We start from the raw sequence: 25,412 nt of genomic DNA, 5'->3' as shown, positions 1-25,412 counted from the left end.
AAACACACAAGTGCAGGTTACTTTGCCAAGGTTGCTGCTACCTGAATTTTTTGGAATTTCCAGAGTGTGTCACATCATAAGCTTTCAATTAGCACCAAGATCAAGGTACTAGAACCAGTAGTAATTGTGTGACAGATGGAAAGACCTTAGCAGTTTATATAAATTGATGTAAATACTACAGTTACTAAAAGATTCATATGATCCCATTATCTGCATGGTGAACGTGCTGGAAGTGATGACCATACAAAGACTTTGGTACACCAAAAATGCCCCTTACAGAGACTGTTAAGGCAATGAGATCCTCCAACTGCAGGTTTGTGATCCTATCTAACCCTAAGTCATGTGGTCTAAGACTAGCTAATAGACTGTAGCCTCTTGTGTCCTTGAATTGTTTTGTGCAGTTTTGAAAATGTAAAATTGTTAAATTTTGTGTCCTGATGTGCTCCATCTAGACCCTGTTGTCTGCCAATTTTGGCTGCTTCCACCAAGTGTATACTTGAGCTAACTGTTCAAACTTTTTATAGCTGGGGTAGGTGTTCTGAGACGCAGGTGATGCTGGGATGTATTTTAGAATTACAAGAGGTGAAGTAACTGGTGTTGTACAAAGTGGTAGAAATGTGTGTTTGTAGTAGCTGAAAAAAAAAAGCCTTGGAGACATTTGACAAAGCAGTTTATACCAAATCCTATAATCTTGAATGTTCAAAATATTGAGGCAAATTGTAGACAGTGGCTTTTAGAATCAAAGCCTGCAGACTAAATGTGTCTGCTTCTTAAGAATTTACAGGCGGATTCAGTGCCTGCAGTGTGGAAGTGGGCACTTTTGACCTTCATTGGCAGGAGTAACCTGTACTCTAGTGTGCTTTGGCGTTTTCTTTAGGCTTATTAATCTGCTCACAATGTGTCATGGTTTTTTTGGGGGGGTATAACACTGATGAAGGGCTTGTTTTTTGGTATCTGGGTTAATTGGAATGTGTATTTAGGGGTTCTTTGCAAGACTTCTTTCTCTTTTTTTTTTTTCTTTCAGCTTGTTCAAATGCATTTCCTTTCTAATCACTTAAAGCACAAAAACCAGAAGGGACTGTGCTCTGAATGGAATATCAGGCTCAGTTATAATCCAAAGGATTAAGTGCTTCCAGTTTAATATTCAAGTTACTTTGGAAGCTTCTCCATGTATATCAATGTGCTCAGCTAATTGTTGTCCAAGTTTCTGGTTTCAAAGCATGTTCTAAATTGATTTCTTAACTTTTGAAGTTGGACAACATTTTTATAAGAAGTAAAGCTTTTGGGATAATATGGTCATTTTGTTATATCGTTCTGCTGAAGGATGTGAGTCGTCAATAAGGAGATGTGTCTCTATTGGAGTTGGTAATCACTAAAGCCACATTGACACCAGGACTTGATATAGCCCGCCCTTTTTCAGCGCATGGATTACTGCTAATGAGTGCCCAGTTTGCGATTAAAGTTTGTTTTTTAAGTGGTGTAATTTTTTCACTGTCATCTACTTATTCCTGGGTTTTGAGTACTCTTCCCATGTTCATATGTTTCTTTCTTCAGGTATATGGCTCCCAAATTCCAGATGTGAAGCTTATAGGTACATTGGTGGCTTGGTGTAGGTGCTTGCTCCACGTCCATAATTGGCTCCTGTCTTACACCAAATGTTGCTGTCATAGGCTTTGTCACTACACTGAACTGTTTAGTAACCGATGGATGCTTAAACTGCAGAATGTGAGCAGGGCACAGTTAATAAATAAATGTACAGTATATCAGGTTTTAAATATGCATGAGTGTTTTCTATCATGATACAACAACCTACTATGAAGCGAAAAGGAAATAAATACAGCTTTTAAAGAAAATTTGCAGAAATTGTGACCTGAATACACATCGTAGCTACTAATTGATTTAGAAAAATTTACATTTAAAAATTTATTAATAAGCAATGATAAATATTTTAAAGAACAGAAGCAAACAATGAGCAATTAATAATTAATTAAAATTATATAACAGCAAAAATTAATTTGAAATTGGCAATGTGCTTAAATACATGAAGACTTGAGGAGGGGAAAAGAAAGTAAGAAATTAATTATAAAATCTTAAATAAAAAACAAGAGTGAGAAAAAATGTTAACTGCTAATACATTTTCCAAACTGTGTTACTAAATTCTAAACTTTAATTAATTCTGAGTTTAAATTCAAACAAGTTCTGCAAAACCTACAAACTCAAAGCAACAAAACATATTTCTAAATAGCAGTGCAAAATCTACTTTGAACACCCAAATAAGAAAAAATAAAATTTAAAATTTGCGATAATCTAAAAAGAACCAAACCAAAACACAAAAATGGGTACAAGGCAATGCGTGGGCTTTGCCATATTGCAGTGGTCTGTTTTTATTTGCTCAATCTTAATTCAAATGACTGAGTAATACTTAATGTCAGCACTTGAAAAATGAGCAGTAGTAAGGGGTCAGCCTCCCTTGGGGTGTGGCTTCAGTAACCACTCTGGAAAACAATAGGCGGGATTTACATCTAAATAGAGCCTAATTATAAATTAAAAATAAGGAGAGACAAATAAAGGAGGAGCCACGATTGGTGACAAATGCTCCATGAAGTTTGTTATATTGAACAGCTGAACTGTAAAGTGCATGGCCTTCTGGCTAATTTCCTAGCAATAATTCTCTGGGTGACCACAGGCTATTTGCTTCTAGTACTCCAGCTATAGAAATATAGCATGTAAGATGGGTTGAAATCTAAATAATCACCATAGATGAACATTTGCAGTGCACCATCTGTTGGAATGTATTTGTAATGCATGTAGTAGTAAAATGCGTTGCATTTGTCCTTCCAGCAAATGGCACATCTGTGTTATACCATTTGGTATAGCATTTTTAAAAGCATTGCTAATGCTTGTAATATGCCATCTCTTGGATAATGACACAGAGCAACTGGACACACAGATACACAGACACACAAACATTTGTCTATTTAATAAAGTCGGTGGGGGTGTCTAGATTGCTGAAACTGTAAACAAAAAGTAGGTGATCTGTGTGGCTTTTTATGTCATATGATTTACTCCAATTTTTGCCTGACTTGCTCAGGTCAAACATCCTTTTGTATTTAGTTTAACTTGATTTTCTTTTACCTCACACACCCCACTGTGGCATTGCGTGAAGGTGAAGGAATTACCAACTACAAATAAAATGTTAGGATGCCAACCAGTTTGTCACATTTAATTCATAACAGTCCTTTAAAATAAAACAGGCACACATTGGCACAACAAAGGGTCTACAAAACAAGAAAATCAAAATATTGTCTCTTGAGGCAAAGGTTAAATGGTTCTCTTGAGCAGATCTGAGGAGCTCCAACAGGTGATCTGCTCAGGCCAAAAGAAACAGACAGCACAGTGGGTCATTGGTAAGCACTGCTTCCTCACAGCCCCAGAATATTGGGCTCAGATCATAAATGGTTAAGGTGACTGGAAACTTAAAATAGGCCAGCAATGAGTTAGTGCAGGTATACGAACAACCGTGTTCTGTGATCATTAGGGGAAGATTGTTTCAGTTCTGCTGGGCTTTTATACTGTCATGAGGGGCAAAACCTGCTAAATCTGTCTGTTTCTAAATGTTATCTCTATGCTTTATAGATGGATTTTGCAATGTCATAACCTTCATGTCGTTGGGTAAAATTACACCACAATTTTTTTTTGTCAGTGGCCATTTATAGTACAGTGGCCATGCTTAAAGCTTGATTACAGCTACAAGTGTTGGTCTAAGATGTAAAAATTGTTACTAAGTTTAACTATTTGCAACTCATTTTATTTTGGATGTATTACAATTAATTCTTTTTTCTTTCCTTTAATGGCTCAGCAGTACCAGGACCCAAACATACAAGGTGTTGTTTATGAATTAAACAGCTACATGGAGCAGAGGCTGGACACTGGAGGCGATAACAAACTACTCCTCTATGAGTTGTGTAACATCATTAAAACAGGTAAATTTCTTTACTGCCACGTAAATGTACTTGTTTGATTGGGACCACTCTGCCCTTGAAGTCCTGCCTGGTTAAATTCACTGCATTCCTAGCATAAAGGCACATTATACATGTGCATATTTGTAGTTCCTGTAGGTTTTACTGCTTATACCAAGTAGATACAGTGCTACTCTGCATTTATTGGATAATGTACAAGGTTGTGGTAAGGAGGCATACCCAACAGCTTTGGGTGTGATCTAGGAACCAGCCTTGGATTAAGTATAAGACCCACTCACACATACAATTTAAAAGTCAATATAAAATGACCGCCAACTTTCTTGTATGTTAGGGTGTATGAGGGAACTGAAGTACCATTAACTCCTGTCCTTTGATCTGTGAAGAGTTACATTCAATAATTGCATCCTAGTTCCATCCTATAGTCCTCCTTATATGCATGGGTTGCCCGAAAGTTTTTCAATACAGTTCTTATTGCTAATAAGTTATCCTAGAACTGTTTGACATACTCCATCCACTTCAGGTGTCGCGTCCCAACATCAAACAAAAGCACACATTCCTCTTTTTGCATTGGTCCACCTTCACTATTAAGGGCTTAGTCCCATCTGTGGTTTTTAGCAATGTTATGTTTTGTTATATTATAATGTTAAATAAGTGCTGCCACTGAGCATTTTAAAATTTTAGGTAGGGCAGTCTGAATGTCAATATGTCAGACAACACACTAATTGTAGGTTTAGGGTTCAGAATATATTCAGTAAGAAGTGACTTGAAATTACTGCTTCATCCTGGATAAATGAAAGAAAGCAATGGAATTACAAAAATATTTGGAGCAATGTTTAATGGTACAGTTTGTTAAATTAAAATGATGAAACTTTATAGAATTTTCTCTTCTCATTCGTAACTCATAGAAAAGTAACTTTTTTTTTTTTTCTTTTCAACAGCTACTAAAGCTGATAGTTTTGCACTTTACTCTCTGGGAGACTGCAACAACGTAAGTAATCAATTGTCATTTCTAATTTGCAATTCTATTAATGGTGATTATTAACAGCCAAGAAGGGACATTTTAAAATGTATTGTATGTTTTGGTGGGAAAGTCAGATTTGTACTTCACATACCAGCAAACTTCGGCTGGCGTGGGGTCAAAGTAAAACACCACAAAACTATTCCGCACCACTCATGCATCATGTCAGGGTAAACTTTAGCTGTCTGCCCACAAAGATATGACCTGTACAAAGCAAAAGCAGACAGCTACATTGTGTTAAAGGTTTATTCACACTTTTTTGCACATGGAAGCCATATGAACTTGTTGCAAAAGAAAACCCACTCTACATCCTCCATCCATCACACATAGTACATACCCTTTTGTAGCTCGCATCTATAATTCCCCCCAATGGAGTCCAAAAAGACAGCATTTAATATCATGGCTTCTTTATATCCAAAATATATTGTATATATTTTGATGTCCTGCGTGTTTCACGAATTGCCCGTTAGAATGTACTAAATTGTCATAATTCACTTCCTTTCTCTGTTTTTGATTCTTAGAGCAGTCAACAGAACGATAAACTTTTCTCAGTTTTTAAATGCAGTATTTGGCTTTACTTGAACCCCTCTTCATCCAAAGTATAAAATGGACATTCACTGTTTGTGAGCTAGCACAGTAATGACATAGATGTAGACAGTTCAATCTTATTCGTGAACCCAATTATCAATTGTTTTTTCAGTTCCATACCATAATCCGATCTGTATTTTGTAATACCTTTCATATAATATTTTAGCCGAGTATTATATCCAGTCGAAAGGCATTTTATCCTCTAAGGTTCTTTTTATATTGGTGCACAAGTTAATACTGAAAATTCCTAAATTATGCTTACCTGCTTAAAACTCAATCACAAGTCATTCTCTTCACAGACACTGCCACAGTGCACCTAACCCAAAATGCACTGCACTATATGCTCCATGTCACCATATTCTCACAGACACGTCTGCAACACATTAACGGTGGTTGAGGCTGGCTCGCTCAGCTTTAATATCTTATCAGGAGCTGCACTCCTGAGTGGACACCTTTATCCTTCAGATCCTAAATCAGTGCACCTGAAAGGACAACACTTCAGAAAAAACTGCACAACACCACATCTTCGGAAGATGTGGTGTTGGGCTTGTCACGACCTCCATCTGGGAGCCACCTCCATTGGTAATTGGCTGGGCTTATGTTGCTCTTTTAGTGATTGTTTAGGATCCATTATGAACATTTTGTCATAGAAAACCTCTCTAGAACTATTGAAATATGGAATATTTAAAAGAAACAAAATAAACATAATGTCAGCGAAGAGGCTACTTCAACCATCTCTAACAAACTCTGGAGGAAACTAAATACAAGATATGAAAACTAATTGTTAACCACTTCTGAGTGAAGTCATCTGGATTTACACTGTGAAAACCTGTGAAAACACCGGTGTGCCTCCCAAATGAAACACATACATCTTTTCTTTGGTTATGATTACACTCTTAGGTGTATGAAGAGCAGGTAAAGATTGTGACTGCATGAAATATAAAACCACCTTCAGCATTTCACCAGAGTACTCACCTGAGCTTCATTTGAATTTGTCAACTGGTGGGCTATCTAAGGACATTTCTAACTTTGCACTTTTCCCATCCAGTGTCGTGTTCATATCCATCACGAGGGCAGCATCTGCACGCCCTGTAGGTAGTAGCAAAGGAGAGAATTAAAACAAACCGGAATGCCATTATGAACAATGCTGCACATCCTCTAACACTGAGAATTTTCAGCCAAGAAATTATTCAGCAGAAGTATGTCAAGAAATGCACTTAATACCAACAGCAATTCACCTGCATAATGCCTCACTGGGACTGTGACAGCCAAGTCAAAAGTTTTTTTTAGTCATTCTGTTGTGTATTCAGACAATAGTGTGTGTCTATATATACATGTTTATTTATCTGTTTATTCATTTATTTAATGAACTTCTGTAAACAGTTAAATCTATACCTGTCTGTCTGTCTGTATTAATCAGTAATGATATGGTACCTAACATTATGAACTCAAATTCTTCTAACAGGTGTGCCAAAGATTTGCTCATAATTGAATCTGCATTAATTTCATATTTCAAAACTTTAATCAATCATTATTCCATACTAGCCAACCTGTGGCATACCATACGCCGCATAATCAGGCCGTTTTTTTTTTAATGATTTTTAAGTACAGGGAGAAAATTAACATTTGAAAAATCGGTAATGTAATAAATCAGCAAGAAAAGCAACATTGTAACAATGCACGGAACGAACCAACACACAATCATCTGTGACTGAAAACTGGCGCACCATCCTCGCGCCTTCTCCTGCCAGACGGAGGGATGGGGGTGCACGGCGCGGAGTGTGGAACGGGAGGAAAGGAGAATGACGTCCATTCAGCTCCGTTCGTCATGCTAGTCTGCTGATTTCTCATTCAGTATGCACTGCTCGCTTATGTGCCCACCTCCAACTCGTCAAGTCGCCGTCTTTACACAGTCCAGATGTACCTGTGAGTGACGTAGACTTTTCATTGCTCTGTGCGGATCTGGCTGCTTTTTTATATATAATCCACCAAGACACCCGACCACGGTATTAGCAAGGTGGGAGGGGGGTGTGTACAAAGGGTTGGGATGCAACCAGTAGGAGCGTAGGAGTCACACTTAGTGGGACTTAGTTTGCAGCCCGAATGGGGTTCAACGGCTTACCCACGCCGGGTCGACACACGCTCAATGTCATGCATAATTATTTATTGAATGCTAAGCACTTCTGGAAAGACACGGTTGTCTAAAACGGGTTGGTGTGAGAATACAACAGTAAGCGAATGAAAAGATGGAACTCTGGAGAGAGCAAAATACAACACAATAGTGAACCCGCGGCATAACAAATGCCGCATAACTATTTAATGATGGTTGAACACTTCTGGAAAGATACAGTTGTCTAAAAAGGGAGGGTTTGAGGATACAACAGAATGAGAATGAAAAGATGGAACTTTTCATTGCTCTGTGCGGTTTTGGCTGCCTTTCTATATATAATCCACCAAGACACCAGATCACGGTAGTAGCGAGGTGGGAGGGGGGTGTGAACAAAGTGCAGGAGCATCTAAGAAGACGCATGTTTGTCGCTGAAGCGAATTGCTGCATGTAGCGTGTAAAACAGTTTGCTATGGTGCACGCAGGTGTGCGTCGTAACCGAAATGTCTTTTTTTAAAAGACTGCCTACTTCATTGTGTTTTTACCTCAGTTGTAAAGGAATGTTTTAAGGACCCAATGGGATACACCTCGGTTTTGGCTGCTTTTCTATATATAATCCACCAAGATACCCGACCACAGTAGGAGGGGGGTGTGCACAAAGGGTAGGGACGTAATGAGTGGGAGCGTATGAGTCACATTTAGTGGTAATTCCACGGCTTGCAGCCTGAATGGGGTTCAACGGCTTACCCATGCCTGTCTGCGCTGGGTAGACACACGGTCAATGTCTTGCATAATTATTTATTGAATGCTAAACACTTCTGGAAAGACACGGATGTCTAAAACGGGTTGGTGTGAGAATACAACAGTAAGTGAATGAAAAGATGGAACACTTGAGAGAGCAAAATACAACACAATAGTGAACCCGCGGCATAACAAACGGTGCGTGGCTCAGACGTGCATGTGGACTCTTACCGCAGACGAAAGGGACTAACTGGGTGGTCGGTGAGTTTTTGCGTCCGGGCAAATGGGCAGGCAGTGTGAATGCCTAGAGAGCGAGGGTAGACGCCGGCCGGTGAAAAAGGAGCGTTGGTGGGCAGGAAAACGTCTTCCGTGTTCCTGCAGGAGCATCTAAGAAGACGCATGTTTGTCGCGGAAGCGAATAGCTGTATGTAGCGTGTAAAACAGCTTGCTATGGTGCACGCAGTCATGCATCATAACTGAAAAGTTGTTTTTTAAAGACTTCTTACTTCATTGTGCTTCAACCTCAGCTGTAAAGGATTGTTTTAAGGATCCCATGGGATACCCCTCGCAAACCGTTTCACACGCTGCATATGGCGATTCACCTCCGCGAGAAACATGCCTCTATGAACAGTCAATGCACATGACATTAACCTGACCTGCACTGCATGTGGCCTCTACGATAGACGAATATAAATGACGCCATTTTTTTCTGTGTCGTTGCGTCCGAGTTGGTGGACGTGTCCCTGTGAGTTGTCGTCGTATCCAATGGTCTTGGAGTTGGTGGGCGTGGCTCTTTCCTGCGTGCGCCATAGGTGTCTCACTTGTCGGCAGCTTAGTGAATCCACACCTCTTCTGGCGTGCTTTCCATGGTTGTCTTGCCTTAGTGAATTATATATATAGATTTTAAGGATCCCATGGGATACCCCTCGCAAACCGTTTCACACGCTGCATATGGCGATTCACCTCCGCGAGAAACATGCCTTTATGAACAGTCAATGCACATGACATTATCCTGACCTGCACTGCATGTGGACTCTACGACAAACGAATATAAATGATGCCATTTTTTCTGTGTCGTCGCGTCCGAGTTGGTGGGCATGGCCCTGCGAGTTGTTGTCGTATCCAATGGTCTTGGAGTTGGTGGGCGTGGCTCTTTCCTGCGTGCGCCATAGGTGTCTCACTTGTCGGCAGCTTAGTGAATTCACGCCTCTTCCAGCGTGCTTTCCATGGTTGTCTTGCCTTAGTGAATTATATATTTAGATTGTGCCTTTCAGTAAACAAGGCATATAATTTCAATAACAGTTTATTCTTATATACCATTCTTCAGTCATTTCAGGCTCAGAGCACTTGCACAGATTTACTGTATAGCTATAATGCAGTAAAAGTACAAACTCTTAGAAACATTTATATACATAAACACACAGTTTCTGGCAACCCAGTAAAACAGAAGTCGGTCTCAGAGGTTAAATATAAACAAAGCCATTTCTGTTAACATAAGCGCTGAGGTATAACTGCATGAGAGGAAAACAAAGTCTAATTAACAGCATTTCCGGAAAAAATAAATCTTACCTTAGGTCCATGGTCATTTTTATGGTCAAAAAAAAAAAGAAAAGGTGGGCTTTAAAAAGTGATTTGATCAGTAAAAGTAACTGAGGCTCGTGGTCATACCAAGGAAAGGAGCTCCCACATATAAGAGCTTCAAAGCTAAATAAACATTCAGTAATAGTTGCAAGACAAGTCCTTGAAATTGCAGGGTTTTGTGTCTTATTATGATGTTGGGTATCTGGCATGGTGCTGCAGTTTAACCAATAATGATAGATAGGCTTGGGTGTTAGACTTGGATGTCTTGAGTTGGGGGTGGATGCAGGTTTTCATTCCAGACACTTTGTTAATTAGTAACCAATTACTGCTGCTAATGGAACTGTTTTCTTTTGCCTTAGTTTTAATTTACTTGTCTTGGCTGCTTGTTAACAAAATGTGTTTCAAAGCAAGCCAACCAGCTAACTCAGGGGTCTCAAGCTCAGTTCCTAGAAGGTCAAAATATTTGCTCCAACAAACCAATGATCCGTATGCTTAGTACTTCTCTTTTTCGAATATTTTATGGAAATGAATACGGTATAAAAAATGCCCAAATTCAAATGAGATCAAGTTAGCTGGTCAATAAGATGTGCATTGTTTCTACATTTTTTTCCAAACTTTTGCTATGACAGGCCATTTCAAGCCAGACACAAATATAATTTCAGATTGACTCACCTTGAAATTAGTAGTCTGCCAGCATTGATGTATACAACCTGCCCTGATGACACTTTTAAATTGTTGCAGTATCTTAGAGAAACCTTTCACAGCATTTGTCCCTGACTGCACCAAGAATATTAGGGAAGAAGTCCAAGAGTGAATGCAGAATGTTAATCTTTACCAACATATTGCCCCTTGTAGTTTTGTATGGTTGAAAATGTTGCCAACCAACAGGGCACTGTTTGGTGCTCTATAGTTGCCAAAGTAATTCTCAATAGCATCTTTAAATTCCTCCCATGTGATTTTCCTTAGCACCCCTAGCAGAGCCAAACTGGGAAATCCAGAAAGTAGCTTTTAAACCAGTAATCTCATTTAATGTTCTTTTTTTGAATAGGATTACATGTTGGACTGATATATAGTAGTATAGTGTGAGTAAGAATAAATTGAATAATGTTCATGCAGGAAAGGGAAAGTAACTGGATAGGGAAAAGAAAACTAAGCCAAACGTGTGCATTCTGCCAAATGAAACATGGGGAATTTAAAATAAATTCCCCACATTTCCTGCCCTTTCTTTGTGCTTTCCAGAGTGTCCTTTCATAGGGCTCCATTGGAAACATGAAATCTGATATGTATTAAAACGCTAAGATATGTGTATGCATTCAGTCCCTGTGAGCAGTGTGATTGGTCAGTTTGGCTTTTGTGTGATTGGTCAATCAAAAAAGGAAGCGCAATTGAGACACACGAGGAGGAAAAACGGCATAAGATGCATTCTGAGGAAGTCTTGTTCAATGATGGGGGATATAAAATCAGACAGGATGTGAGAAAGGCACCTCAAAAATAATGATGGAGTCTGAGAAGCGGGCTTTATGGGAAGTGCTAAAGAAAAAGGGAATGCCAGTTGAGAGAGTTTCAGGCACATGTGGATGTAGTAGAAAGGTGCTTGAGGCACACATTGGGCAAGGAGGACAAATCTCCCAAATACAAGTGTTGTATACCCATTGTGTTAGAAGATACAGATGAATGTTGGTTTATTTTATGTTGTTTTTTTTTTTTTGTATTTCTTTCCTAGAGTTTATGCTTGTTTACACCCACGGGGGCAAAAGAAGGGCTGCCTAAGCTTATTCCTTCTGGTCCAATAGCATATGGCACTACAATTGCAGCATATGTAGCCAAGACCAGGAAAACACTGCTGGTGGAAGACATACTGGGGGTGAGTCTTACTAGAGTTTCATGGAAATTCAAATTTACAACTTTAAATGGTCTGTGTCTTTTTTTGTTTTGCTGTTCATTCTGCCTGCAAGAATGGATATAATTTTTTGATTGTATAAATTTTCCTGCATAGGAATTAAATATCATGCCCTTTTCCCCCCAATTAATTAAATAGTATGGATCCCACAAACTTGAGAAAAATATGTGTTTTAAAGATAATGGCCTGGTTTTGATGTGTTTCTGGTTTAGGTGCTGTTTATCTTGGTGGAGACATGCATGGGCAGTTCATTGCACATGGTTATGACCATGTCTCCATATTTTAAGTAAGCTGTCATTTATGATAAGGTATAAATGTCAAGATTCTGACTGTAATGTTTCTCTTATCTATTTGCAAAAAACAATTACGAAAAGAATCATGTCTTACTTAACCACCATAAGACTAGCAGAATAAGATTCAGTTTAGTTCAGTTTCTTTATGATAATCAGCTAGCAGGCTTTTATTTATAAGTGACATCCAAGCAAAAACATCAGCCCAATGACTGAAGAATTATTTATTTTCCTCTTTTGGCAGTGCCCCAGTACTACTGTTTGAGTTTTTTGGATTTGTTACATAACAATTTTCTTACATGTAATTTGACTTATTTTTTGTGTTTATTTTTCTTTATAATGCCATACACCAACACTGCTATTGTTTGCTAAGTGGCCCTATACGCCTAGCTGGATTTATGTATGAATAGGCCCTACGATGCACTGGCACTGGCACCCTATCTGAAATGTGTTGCTACCATGTATCTAATGTATTGTTGGCAGGTTGAGGCTCCTTGTGACCCCAAATTTGATTAACCAAGGTTTGAGATTGGGAGTGTTTATTTTAATATATCTTAAATCAGATCTCATTTTCACATTGTTACTAGCTTAGTTATCATTGTAGCATTGTCACATGTACACAGTACAGGGCAATTTTTGCTTGCACGTCTGACTAATATGTGACATGTTGCCACTCTTCAGTGTCATGAGAGATAAGAATCAATTGAAATACATGCAGTAGATTCATAAGTATTTAGGTCTCTGCATGTTTTTCACATTTTGGTATGATGCAGCCCTGTGCTAAAATTATTTAAATTATTCCCCCCCACATCAAGTAGCACTCAATACCCCAGAATGACAAAGTGAAAATAGGATTGTAAAACTTTTTGCAAATTTATTAAGATTAAAAAAACTGAAATGTCACATTGACACAATTATTAAGAACTTTTGCTATGACGCTTATAATTTAGCTCTGGTGCATCTTATTCTATTGAATGTTGTTGAGATGTTTCTAAACCGTGTTTGGTCTGCCATCATCAGTTTAATTGATTGGAAAGGCACACACTTGTCTATAGAAGATCCCTCATTTGACAATGTGTATAAGTGCCAAATCCAAACCATAAAGTCAAAGGTCTGTGGAAGGCTACCAAAAAATAATCCTTCAGCACTAAATGTTCCCAAGAGCACATATGCCTTCATAATTCTTAAATGGTAGAAGTCTTGAACAACCACATCTCTTCCTAGAGCTGGGCGCCCATCCAAACTGAGCAGGTGGCCAATAATCCAGTGGTCATTCTGGCTGAGGTCCAGAGAACCTCCTTGGAGATGGAGGAAACTTCCAGAAGGATAACAATCGCTGCAATCAATCTAGGCTTTATAACAGAAGCCTTCTTCTCAGTAAAAGACACATAAAAGCTTGCTTAAAGTTTACAAAAATGCACATAAAAAACTCACTGGACCATGAGACACATGATGTTCTCATCTGATGAAACTAAGATAACCACATATCTGGAGGAAACCAGGCACCACTCATCACCTGTGCAATACCATTCCAACAGTGAAGCATGGTGGTGGTAGCATCATCCTGTGGAATTGTTTTTCAGTGGTAGGTACTGGGAGACGAGACAGTTTTGAGGGAAAGATGAACAGAACATAGTACAGAGATATGCTTAAAAAAATCCTGCTGCAGAGCACTCTGGACCTCAGACTGACCCAAGGGTTCATCTTCCCTAAGGACAAAGTAAAAACAGCATTGGAGTATCTTAGTGACAACCCTAGGAATGTCCTTATGTTGCCCAGCTGGAGTCTGGACCTGAACCGAATCAAGCATCTCTGGAGAGACCTGAAAATATTTTCCCACTGATGGTGTCCATCAAGCCTGACAGAACTCAAAAGGGTCTCCAGAGATCAATCCCCAAAATCCAGATGTTTAAGGTTTTTCATGTTATACACAAAATGAATCCAGTCTGTAACCGCTGCCAAAGGGGCTTTAACTAAGTACTGAGAAGAGGGAATGAGTACTTGTGTCACTGTGATATTTTAGTTTTTTATTTAAAAATAAAATTCTAAAATTTTTAAAATCCCATTTCTGCTTTTTTGTTCTGAGATACTGAATGTTGCTCAATGTGGGGAAAATTTTTATTTAAATTACTTTAGCAGAAGACTGCACCATAAAAACATGTGCAAAAAGTGAAGAGGTCAGAATTCTTTATGAACCCACTGTATTATTAAAGAGATAAACAACAGCATTAAATAAGCCTCCATATTTCTCCTTGTTCTGTTTGCAGGATGAAAGGTTTCCCAAAGGCACTGGGCTGGACTCAGGGACTCGTATCCAGTCAGTTCTTTGTTTACCGATCCTCACTGCTATTGGAGATCTTATTGGGATTTTAGAGTTGCATCGGAACTGGGGAAAAGATCCCTTCAATCTCAGTAATCAGGAGGTATGCATTATAGAGCAAGTAACCTGAAAATTAAAGGAAAAATGGAATCCATTTAATTTACTAGATAACAGCTGAAATAAACTATAAAAAAGTGAAGATGTATGTGTGTGCTGTGATTAAAAATGATTGTGTTTTTACTTAGTTAATTAATCACTAATGGAAACAGTTACAGTATATAAGCCTATCATTTTATTTATTCAGCATGCCAGGTTAAATAAAAATACATAAATCTTATGCAAAGCATCCTTCCTCATTTTATATTCATTGTTGGTAGGTATTTGATACACATATAAGGTGTAATCAGCTAAACTAAGATCAGTAATGATGTTGCATAGGCTCTGCAATCTAGATAAAATTTAGATTTCAACAATCACTCCCTTAATGGTTGTGAAGTTTCTTTAAGTGGTTTGGCTTCAAAGTAACATTTAACATAGCTTCAAGCTTTTACGGTGAAAAAATATGTGGAAAAATGACGAAAAAGGAAATGCCATTCTTCCCACTACAACTTATTTTTAAATTACAAAAAAGGAGAAGTGAATTGTACGTCACCACCCTGCTGTTCTGGGAATGTGCAATCCATAGCTCTGAAGAAATTGTGCAGTCTCCTCTTGTTAATCTTAGAGAAGACCGTTGTATTTAGCATTATTTATCTTCCATGATTTACTCTTTTCCAGTCACTGCTTTTGCATCCTGTCATAAAATTTCTTCATTAAAAACCCTTGCACAATTATTTTAAAACTGTTTAACCTTAGTGCTTACTGCTGCTGTAATAATGTTCAAGTATTTATTGTGATGTTTTAAACTGAACAAAAGTATTGTTTGTGTGTGTCTGGGTCACATTTTTGCACCTTCATCCAAGTAAACCATGAATTGTTCTTTGTTTCAGGTTGCAACTGCAAATATAGCATGGGCCTCTGTAGCAATACACCAAGTCCAGGTAGGGTCTTCCTTTTAATTAGCTGTAAATAATATTTACATGTGCTCAACCTCCACAATTTCATATTTGCCACACTTGAGTGATACATTTTTAGTACAGATGCTTCTTCAATCAATATTCCAGAAGTACTTTTGAAGAAGTGACATTTTGGCATTTTGCAGTTTCTATATGACCTAACATGATTCCCTTGGACCTAGCATTAGAATAAGGTCAGTTTTGATTCCATATTGTAGAAAGTGAGAAAAAAAGGATGTTAGGATTCTAAATTTTGTTGATGCAATTGAAATGATTGTATTCAGCATGATAAGGAGGAAATAGGCCTGGTGACCTGTGAATCTGGTGGTATAAGGAGCAGAACAGTCTACTTGGTTCTGTGATATGTTCAGTGGGATGAGGTGAAAAATTTAACAGTGATTACTGGATAAAGTTGTGTATCACTGTATTGCTTGGTTGTAGAAGTTCTTTTATTAAAAAAAGGATGTCCCAAGGCAGAAGGTCCAGAATTTGAAAGAGTAGCATGTATGATGTAAATTTTATGAAATGTTTGTTGCTAGAGGGAATGAGATTTCAGATGGCAAGTGGGAAGCAAAAAGAATGTCAAGTTGAAAACTGCAGAAGTCTGTGGTTAGACAAATGGATTGCCAAGAGACAAGGAAACATGGTGGTCGAATGTTGAGACAGATATGGCAGTTCCTGAAAAGAGGAGGTGCTCAACTGGAAAAAAAAACAAGGAAGAATGTAACAAGGCAACCTATAAAGTTTAATATTGCAAAGTAGATGACAAAAAAGGACAGGATGTAGTAGGGAGTCAATGTTGGAATACTATAGAAAAGAATCAGGGATCAAGTAAAAGTGAAATGTAGTTTGGTTTAATAACTGGGAAGGCAAATGCAGGAATAGCATCTGGTGAAGGAAAAGGAGCTCCGTAATGCATTTGTAGGTCTGCAGGAGTTTGGCCGGGTACCACAAGAGGAGGTGAGTTGGGCACTGAGAAAGTAAGGTGGGGATGAATGGTTATTGTCTGCAGTGATATCACTTTTTATGAAGAAACAGGTGGTCATAATTCAAATTTTGAAGTGATGATGGGTCTGTAGCGCTTCATGATATCAATGAAGGTGGTGAGCAGAGAAGTGTGTGAAGGATCTCTGATGATCTTGTTCTGATGGCAAAATGTAAAACAGAATTGAAGGAGAAAATACTGAAATGGAAAGATAATTTGGAAGCCAAAACCCTCAAGTTAATTTTGGAAAGACCAAAGTGATGGTTGCAGGCAAAGGGGCAAGCCATTCTTGAAGAATCTCAATGCAGTGCTCAGGCTATTGGAAATGAGTGTATAAAAGCTGTTGTACTGTGAAGGGTAGAATGTGTAACCTTTCTTTGTAGAAAGATTGTGAGGGAGTTGCATAATTCTGATGCAGCAATTAGATTTTGGTGATAGTATTAATTTAGAGCACCACCTTAGGTGGCAAGGTTGAGAGGTATGTGGAGATGCAGGTGCAAGCACAGCAGTGAAAGTTAAGGTAAGAGGTGCATAGAAGAAATTCTGAGCACTGTCCCCCAGTCCAACTTTAAATTAAGTCTCTCTGGCATTGAGAGGTAAAGATTATGTAAGCTGTGTAAGGAGATGTCTGCTGTATATGAATGACACAAAGCTAACAAAAAAAAATCAGATGGACATGTGAAGCGTCACAGAGTGAGAGGTAACCAAATGCTGAGTTGAGAGAAAGACTTGCTGTGGAGGCAATACATTTTGTGTTGAGGAGAAACAGACTAAGGTCGTCTGGGCATGTGGAGTTAAGAACAGATGAGATGATTGGGTGGTAGAGGTGTGCCAAGATGAAGAGGAGGAGGCCTTAGAAGACACAGTTGAAGGTGGTGTCAGATGATATGAAAAGAAGGGGTTTTACCCCAAAAATTGTCCAGGACAACAGACAATGGGAGAAACAAATATGACAGCAACTGGCTAACCTGAAAAAAACAAGAGAATGGCTGTTAAAAGTGGTAATGATGTGTGACCTATTGTAACAGATGAAGGGCAATGGAGATTGGCAGTTCTTACTTGAAAACTTCTAGTAAGTTGTAATCCTAGACATGTATAGAGCATTTATTTTTTCCTTCCTAGTGCAGCAAATTGTAAATAAATGTACACCTTCTGTATGTGACTCCGTATTTTCAAGAAATATAGTTCCTGATTTGAAATTGCTTATCTCATTCACAAACTTTAGCTTTATTTTGTGAAAGAGCTGTATTGTCTCATAGAATAAATCTGGAAATGCTGCAGTTCATGGATGTTTTTTCTTTAATTAAAAAAAATCAAAAATGTAATTATTAGTGATTATGAAATTATCTCAAAGCTGCTGAAAAAAGCTCTTATCAGCCACAACTACTAAAAACAATTATCAGCTGGCTAACCCTGAACAGAGTGTCATGGCAGAGCACAGACCCACAGTCCCACAATTCAATCCCATAATCACTTATAGAAAGTAGTTTTAACCTCTCCAGTCAGCCTAACATGGAGGAATTTGAAATATCCAGAGTAAACTCATGCAGGCATAGAGAGAACTTGCCAACTCTAGGATTTGAACCTAGGTTTCTGAATCAGGCAGTAGGCATTCTAACTACTATACAACCATGTCAGCCTGAATTGCAATTGTGAAGGTAAGCTCAGTTAATAGCACCCAAACATTTATGCCATAGTACCCTGGACAGCTCCTGTGAGGTGCACCCTAAGTGTATGCAGCTCGGTATGTCAGTGTGCAGAATCGTAACACAACATATTTGTTACACTCTTTGTCCCAGCATACTTCTTCCTATATCAACATTTCATTACAAAATTCCTTATTACTATTTTTCTAGTCTCCTTTCTGTTTACTTTTATTTTTAATTTCTCTTCTGAATTTAGAATATACATTATATCTGTAACATAGTGGTTACTAATATACCAGCACAATATACTTTTATAATATGCTATAGACCACTGCCATTACTATTTAGCCATGTGCGTTGTTTTTTTATTTTATTTTTTTTTAAGAAAATATTTCCCTCTCAAGCTTCTTTAAATCGAGTTTTTTGGCCATTTGGGCTAAGGTTAGATTTCTTTTTCTGCTTTAAAGGATGGGAAATAGTTGCATGAAATCTGCTCTTTGAGTTGGAATAGAGATCCACAATTAAATGTGATTCTTAATTCCAGTTCTTATAATTCAGCCCTGTAGATTGTGAAATTGAAACTATCAAGTATTATTTTTTTTTTACATAGAGTATTTGTGTCATCCTCTCATCCTTAAACTGAACAACAGTGGATGGAAAGTGATTAATAACACAGGTCTTCAATCTACAGGGACAATGATATGATTAATTTCAGCTTGGGGGATGAGACAACTTTGTGTAGTCCAAACTTGGTGAATGTTACACAAATAAAACCACATCTACTTGTATGTTGGGAAAGGGGTACAGGAAATTATATATGCAGTTCTGATGAAAACTTAAATTAGCAAGACAACCACTGTCATTTGCTTCCACATTCTTACTTTTGTTTGCATAGGTTGTTATATTGTGCCATTAGAACGGTATGTCAAGAGTGTTTTGGAGGTGAAAAGAGTGTCAGACAGAGTAATGATTATGAAGCTGGATATAGGGAGGTGTGATGATGAATGTTGTTAGTGCATATGCACCGCAAGTTGGGTGTGCAATGGGTGAGAAAGAAGATCTTTGGAGTGAGTTGGATGAAGTAATGAACAGTGTACCCAAGGGACACAGAATCCATTACATTCATGATATTGCAGCTCTCTGAATAACTAAAATACTGAGATGTATATGTGATATCTTTTTCATGATGATGCGAGTTAAAGCATGTTATTAAACATGGGAACACGGTGGCGCAGTGATTGTGCGCAACCTTCGATAAAATTATTTATTAAAACAGTCTCTTTCAAACGTACTAACCTCCAATTCCTGTCCTCCTTTTCTTTCTCCAAATACCCAATCGCCACACAATCAGCTCTGTAATAGACGTTAAGCCATCTATAAGCTTATAACGCCGATTCTTCAAAACTTTTAAGGAACATTGAAATATCTTCGTAGTGCATGTTTAATTATTCTATCCTTCACGCCAGCCCCAGTGAAGCATACAGTGCGAGGCAGTAACAATCCGTGAACGGAGCGCTAGATCCTTGCTAGCGTAGCGACACCGTGTCCTTTAATTATTAACAATATAGATTATTTAAATAAAGTTGAAGTTTTATCTGTATAATATAATAAAAATATTTTGCTGCATTTCATCTTAAAAATGATATTGTCATCATATGTAAATACTAGCTTTATAAAGTGGCTCAGGTTGTGCAATACTATAACTGTATTGCAAGCTTACAGTGAGGTAATTGTACTTCTAAGTACAAACAGTTCTACAAGGAGCAGTTGATGGACTGATTGATTGCGTTTAGAGCTCTTGGGATGAAACTGTTTCTGAACCGTGAGGTCCGTACAGTAAAGGTTTTGAAGCGTTTGCCGTGTGAGAAGCAGTTCAAATAAGAAGCATGGCTAAGGCAGCGTGTGCTTGATGCTGTATACCGATCATTCTCTTTCCGATCAGCTGCTCCGAGTGGTGCAGTGACAGTAATATGGAAAAAGATGATGCGCTGTGGCAACCCCTAACGGGAGCAGCTGAAAGAAGAAGAAGAAGAAGGTGCAGTGAGAGTAACAACGCTAAAGCAGCTATTGTATTTAGAATAGTTTGACCATTCTGTGGGCCATTATATTGTTACAGGTTAATTACAATCAGATGCATTAAACTAATAAACAATATGTGGTTAATTTCAGTGTATTTATAAAGCCACGTCGCGGATGTGGGTCTGAAAAAGAAAGATAAACCACACAGGAACAGTAGCATTGCTTTGACGCTGGGTGCCGCCAGTCTGCAAAACTGAGCGGAGAACTTGCATACGACAGGATATGAGGTACCGTGGAAATTTGCTTAGCTTTATGCCAAGTTTGGGTTTTATACATTGCGATTTGAACGTGGAAACGTTCGTACGCAACATTTCTGTGCATATGCATCGTTTATACTTAAGGCCCCTGGAGTCTCTTGATTATCTAGACCTGCACTGCTCTAGATTTCATAATTCTTTTAGTGCAAGATTTAACACAATGTACAAAAGGTATTGCCTACATGACATGCTGCCCTTGTCATGCCACTCTTTCTTGGCATTTATTTTATAACATATTGTTAACTGTTGTCCCACTTGAAATTACACTATGCATAGTTATAATCCAGCTAAAAAGTTTTTTTTTTTTAATTTAATCCATCTGTTTCTCGAACCTGCTTACTCCAATTTTAAGATTTCATTGGGTGTGTGGCAGGAAACAAACTAACATGTGGCGCCAGTACTTTATATCACAGAGCACAGTCGTTGTGCACTTTCTCATACTGATGAATCATAAGTAAGAACTGATTTTATCTACACGCAGTTGTGTTTGACTGGGAAATGCGGGAAACCCCACACCTGCATTTTCTAGGCAGTATTTTGATTCTCGAATCTTGAGGCACTAACCACAGTTCCTATCTTGAAGTAACATCCTTTACAAATATTTGGCAACATTTACACAACCTTATAATTTTTCATTTATAGAATTACGTTTTACATATCCCATTATTCTATTAATACCAAAATCTGTTTTTTTAGTAAACATATAATTAGGTGCCTTCCTTTAGGGAATCACACAGGTCTGATCATGCTTTATTATTTTCTGTTTTTTTTTATTGTTGCTAACATGTCAGCTAATCATTAATCATGTTAGCTCAACAGTTTAATCGGTCCCCAGTATTTTTTTTTTTTTTTTGGCATTAAGGTAATCACATCTTTTTCATTGTAATCACCAAATATAATATATCCCTCAGTAGACTTATTGATACATCATCTCCTTGTTTCAGCATTGCTTCATTCCTTGGACTTACATTACATATTTTCTAGAGTTTCATACTTTCATGCATGAGTTTCCTCGTCTCCATTTGACTAAACCAATTTCTGAAATGAACTGTTTGATATTAACACATGCTTGCTTTGTGCCACAAGGTTTATTAGATTCTTCTTTAAAAAAATAAAAATTAAAACAAAAAACCTTAGGCCTTGCAAGTATTCTCTATATACTGTCTAGATGCAAATTCTAAATGAACTCTTTCACTGTCTTTAAATCTCATATGCTCCATTTTATTCTGTTCTTTAAATGCTGGTTAGTATAACATGGTAACAGAACTTATTATTAGCAGGCTTCTGTTGTCATTGTGAAAAGGCCAAATAATGGGCTTAAAGCCTGAGTCAGCGTCTAAGTTACCAGGCCCTTTTAAAATAGTTATGTAAACTTTTTTTTATTTAAAATATGAACATGTACCAATAAATTAGAAGATTTTGTTATGTTTATGTTGTACAGTATTTACTGTAGAACTCAAATATTATTTTAAATTATTTCACAACCCATGGCTATTGCAGATGGAAACCTCTCTGCTGAAATGAAAGTAGGACATGAACTAATATAGTAGGCATAAGGTTTCTACCTTACTCATTTAACGCAATAGTTCAAATTCATCTTTCAAGAGATTTTTTTTATTGTAAATCACTGTATTCTGAAACATTTTTATGGCTGTTTCTCTTTAATGGGGTGGCACAATGGTAGCACTTCTACCTCGCAGTGAGGAGACCAGGGTTCACTTCCAGGGTCCTCCCTTTGTGAAGTTTGCACGTTCTCTCCATGTCTGCCTGGGTTTCCTGTGGGTCTCCTGGTTTCCTCCCACAGACCAAACACATGCACCAGTTTAGGTGGCATGACAATAATAAATTATCCCTAGCGGGTCTGTGATATATGCATGTTTGCAAGTGTGTTCCTCTGTGATAAGTTTGTGCCCTGTCCAGGCGATTGGTCCTGCACTGCACCCTTTGCTTGACAGGAAAGGCTCCAGTCACGGTAAATCTGCTCAGAACTTGTCAAACGAAACACTCTTGCAGTCAAAGTGTTTTGCTGGGAAAATGCGGCAGTTGTTGCTACCACATTGGCTTGGTTTAGTTCCTCTAGCCTAGCTGTGTTGTAGCTTTGTGTTCCTGACGTGTGTCAATTCATTGTAATTTTTCACTCATCTATTGCCCACCTTATAAACTTATCATTTATTAACATTACAGCTATAAACCTTGTTCAAGTGACCCAAACGGGAGTTGTTGCAGGCAAAATATGACAATAAGATCAATTTTCTTATTTTTAGAGCCTTATTTGGTATTTTTATTCATTTTGATTTCTTTGACACTTGTTCTGAATGTTTTGCATATTTTTAATTTTTTTTTCCTTACTATAGGAACTTGACGGAGATACAGATGCACAAATACACATAGACACCTGCCATTTTGTTAAAGTGGATACTTTTTTCTGAAACTTTTTCTTCCTGAATTATTTGTAATCATGCAATGAAATATTCATGTTAATTAAACTCCACTGAGCTATGACAAGTATACTACCCAGTCTTTTCAAAGAAGAGTTTCTAAAGGGGCTGTCTGAGCTGTTGGTAAACATTGACGAATTCCCAAGAAGGTTTCCTTGAAATGTGTAACTACTGGAGTAGTTTCTACTTCATTTATCTTGAAAACAGATCGTCAGATCTTTTATAATTTACAAATATTGTAAAAGTAAGTAATGTACATGTGGAGTTATGCACATTTTCAATTTTGCTCTTTAAATGTATGTGGGGACTTGTAATGACAGAAAGAAGCAAAAAACATGTCTGTCTTGGATGGGGTTGATCAAAATGCTGACGTCTGGGGGGTACCTTCAATAGTGTACTGTGTGGATTCCAAGCTTTGTTTATTTTTATCCCACTGCAGGTCTGCCGGGGGCTTGCCAAGCAAACCGAACTGAATGACTTCCTGCTTGACGTCTCTAAGTAAGTTCACTGTTACTTGTACACCATATGTCGAAGGGCAAAGCCCTGCAGTTCTGTGAAGTGCTGATGTTAAAGCAGAAGAGCAGTGACCAAGTGAGGAGCCTTTAATCTTGTAGTAAATACAAAGGCACTATGATGTAATTAAATATAATTCTTTAGACAAATTACTCATTTAACTTTTTATTGCACCTAAAGTATAGTAAGAGTATAAAGTACCTGTGACTCCCTCTGCATTAACAATGCCGTTGTTACACTCCTTCTAAAGAAGAATAAAGAACATCTTTGTCAAAGCTACCTACCTTTATCATTTCAACACTCATGCTAATTTAGTTGCAAAGTTCTTGTTGACTGATTTTAACAAGTTATAAACTGATAAATCCATTCTAGACTGGCTTCATTCAGTAGTATTTCAACATAGGTAGCATAGCAGGTCTTTTGCACTTTATATAGGTCTCCAATAGCTGAGTTGTTCATCACTGAATTTGCAAAATCTTAGTGGCTTAAGCTAGCTGTACCTCTGGAGCAGTGTCACAAGATTTGACATAGATTTTATTCTGTTGAAGACAGTTTTTATGTGTTGATCCTATCTTCTTTCATTTCACTGAGGCTAATGCCAGCAATACCCCTCTAGATCCTTTCTGTTCACAGTTTTTCCTTTGAGCTACTGGCTGTCACTTTCTGATCTGAATCTAACATTATTCTGATTCCAGTACAAGGCACAGCTTGCTCTATTGTGTTGCATGCTGATGATTTCCTTGTCTTTCTAAGCAATACATCAAATATGTCATGTGCCCAGATTATGTTTAATAGCTCTGAAAAATCAAGTTACATAATAAAGGCAGAGGTTATTGTTAAATCCGTAGAATGAACTTGTTCAAGTCTGCACTACTGTCATTGACCTTTTTTCATGTAAAGCAGTAGCTTTTCCACATAATGTTCAGATTTGAATTTATGAATGTTGACATATCCTCAGATAAAATGATCACATCCTGTTATAGTAGATCATTTACAGTAGTAAAGCCTAAGTGCCTTTAAAACCATTAGAAATTTGAAAAAAGAGAGGAGATCATTCAATCTGATCTTTCATCCACATCCTTTTTAAATGTTGTCAAGGTTTCTGTTTCAACTTTATGTCTTGGTAGTTTGCTTCTGATTCCCATCATTCTTTGAGTAAAGAAGAGCTTCCTGGCTTCAGTCCTTAAAAACTTATCTTTAATTTCCACTGGTGTCATTAAGTATGTGATTTGCTGTTAACATGAAGAAAATCTGTTGGATTTCTGATTTCTCCTCATGATCGAGTCTCAACTTCAGTCCTCAGTTTTCTTATCATTAGTGCCATGATCTCTTATCTGATCCCATTTAACTGTTGGACCTTAAGTCAACGTTATTATTGGACATTAATTTTTCACACATTAAAAACTTCTTTCAGTTCCTCAGCCCGATCTAATAGAAATTTAAAAAGACTACCTACTAGAGGAGATTTGTTTGTCCACTTAACTGAAATGTTTGGCAAATTTCATGAAGCCCCACATACACAGCTTAAATGTTGCACATTGTGGAGAGGCAGCTAGTCTGTAAAGTGAAATGGCACAGATGGACCTCTATTTCTGGTAATATTTTACCCCTCATTATGGTAAAATTTCTGGTGATATTTTACCCCTCATTATGGTAAAATTTCTGGTGATATTTCTCCCAAGATCTCTGTGGTTTACACTTTCCTTGAGTAGGCTCCAGTTTATGTGGAGCTGTTTTTCCCCCTTATCACTGAGTGTACGTTCACATGCCTTCTAACTTCTTACTTTATCATCAGTGAGCTTCCATGCCAGTTGCCATAGGTTTCATATTGCTGCATTGCTCATTTTTCTGTAAAATATTTTGTTAATACTTTAGATACTGCAAAAATACATCTATTACTTACTCTTATGTAAC

The 25,412-nt window shown here is 37.7% G+C and overlaps 1 protein-coding gene across 4 annotated transcripts in view; it reads left to right on the top strand.

Moving 5' to 3' along the window:
- Positions 1–25,412, top strand: part of pde10a (phosphodiesterase 10A) — a 345,652-nt gene that overhangs the window by 257,274 nt on the left and 62,966 nt on the right. For 3 of the 4 annotated variants that reach the window (XM_039737895.1, XM_039737894.1, XM_039737892.1), the window contains exons 4-9: positions 3,860–3,983; positions 4,919–4,968; positions 11,739–11,879; positions 14,473–14,628; positions 15,515–15,565; positions 23,425–23,483. In XM_039737895.1, the coding sequence (XP_039593829.1) occupies positions 3,860–3,983; positions 4,919–4,968; positions 11,739–11,879; positions 14,473–14,628; positions 15,515–15,565; positions 23,425–23,483 (581 nt within the window). The remainder of the gene's footprint in view (positions 1–3,859; positions 3,984–4,918; positions 4,969–11,738; positions 11,880–14,472; positions 14,629–15,514; positions 15,566–23,424; positions 23,484–25,412) is intronic. The other variant, XM_039737893.1, reaches the window with a different exon arrangement.

This window comes from Polypterus senegalus, chromosome 16 (genome assembly GCF_016835505.1).
Source record: "Polypterus senegalus isolate Bchr_013 chromosome 16, ASM1683550v1, whole genome shotgun sequence".
NCBI lineage: Eukaryota > Metazoa > Chordata > Cladistia > Polypteriformes > Polypteridae > Polypterus > Polypterus senegalus.
Note: the sequence above shows the minus strand (reverse complement) of the source record. Positions and strands in the feature narration are given on the sequence as shown.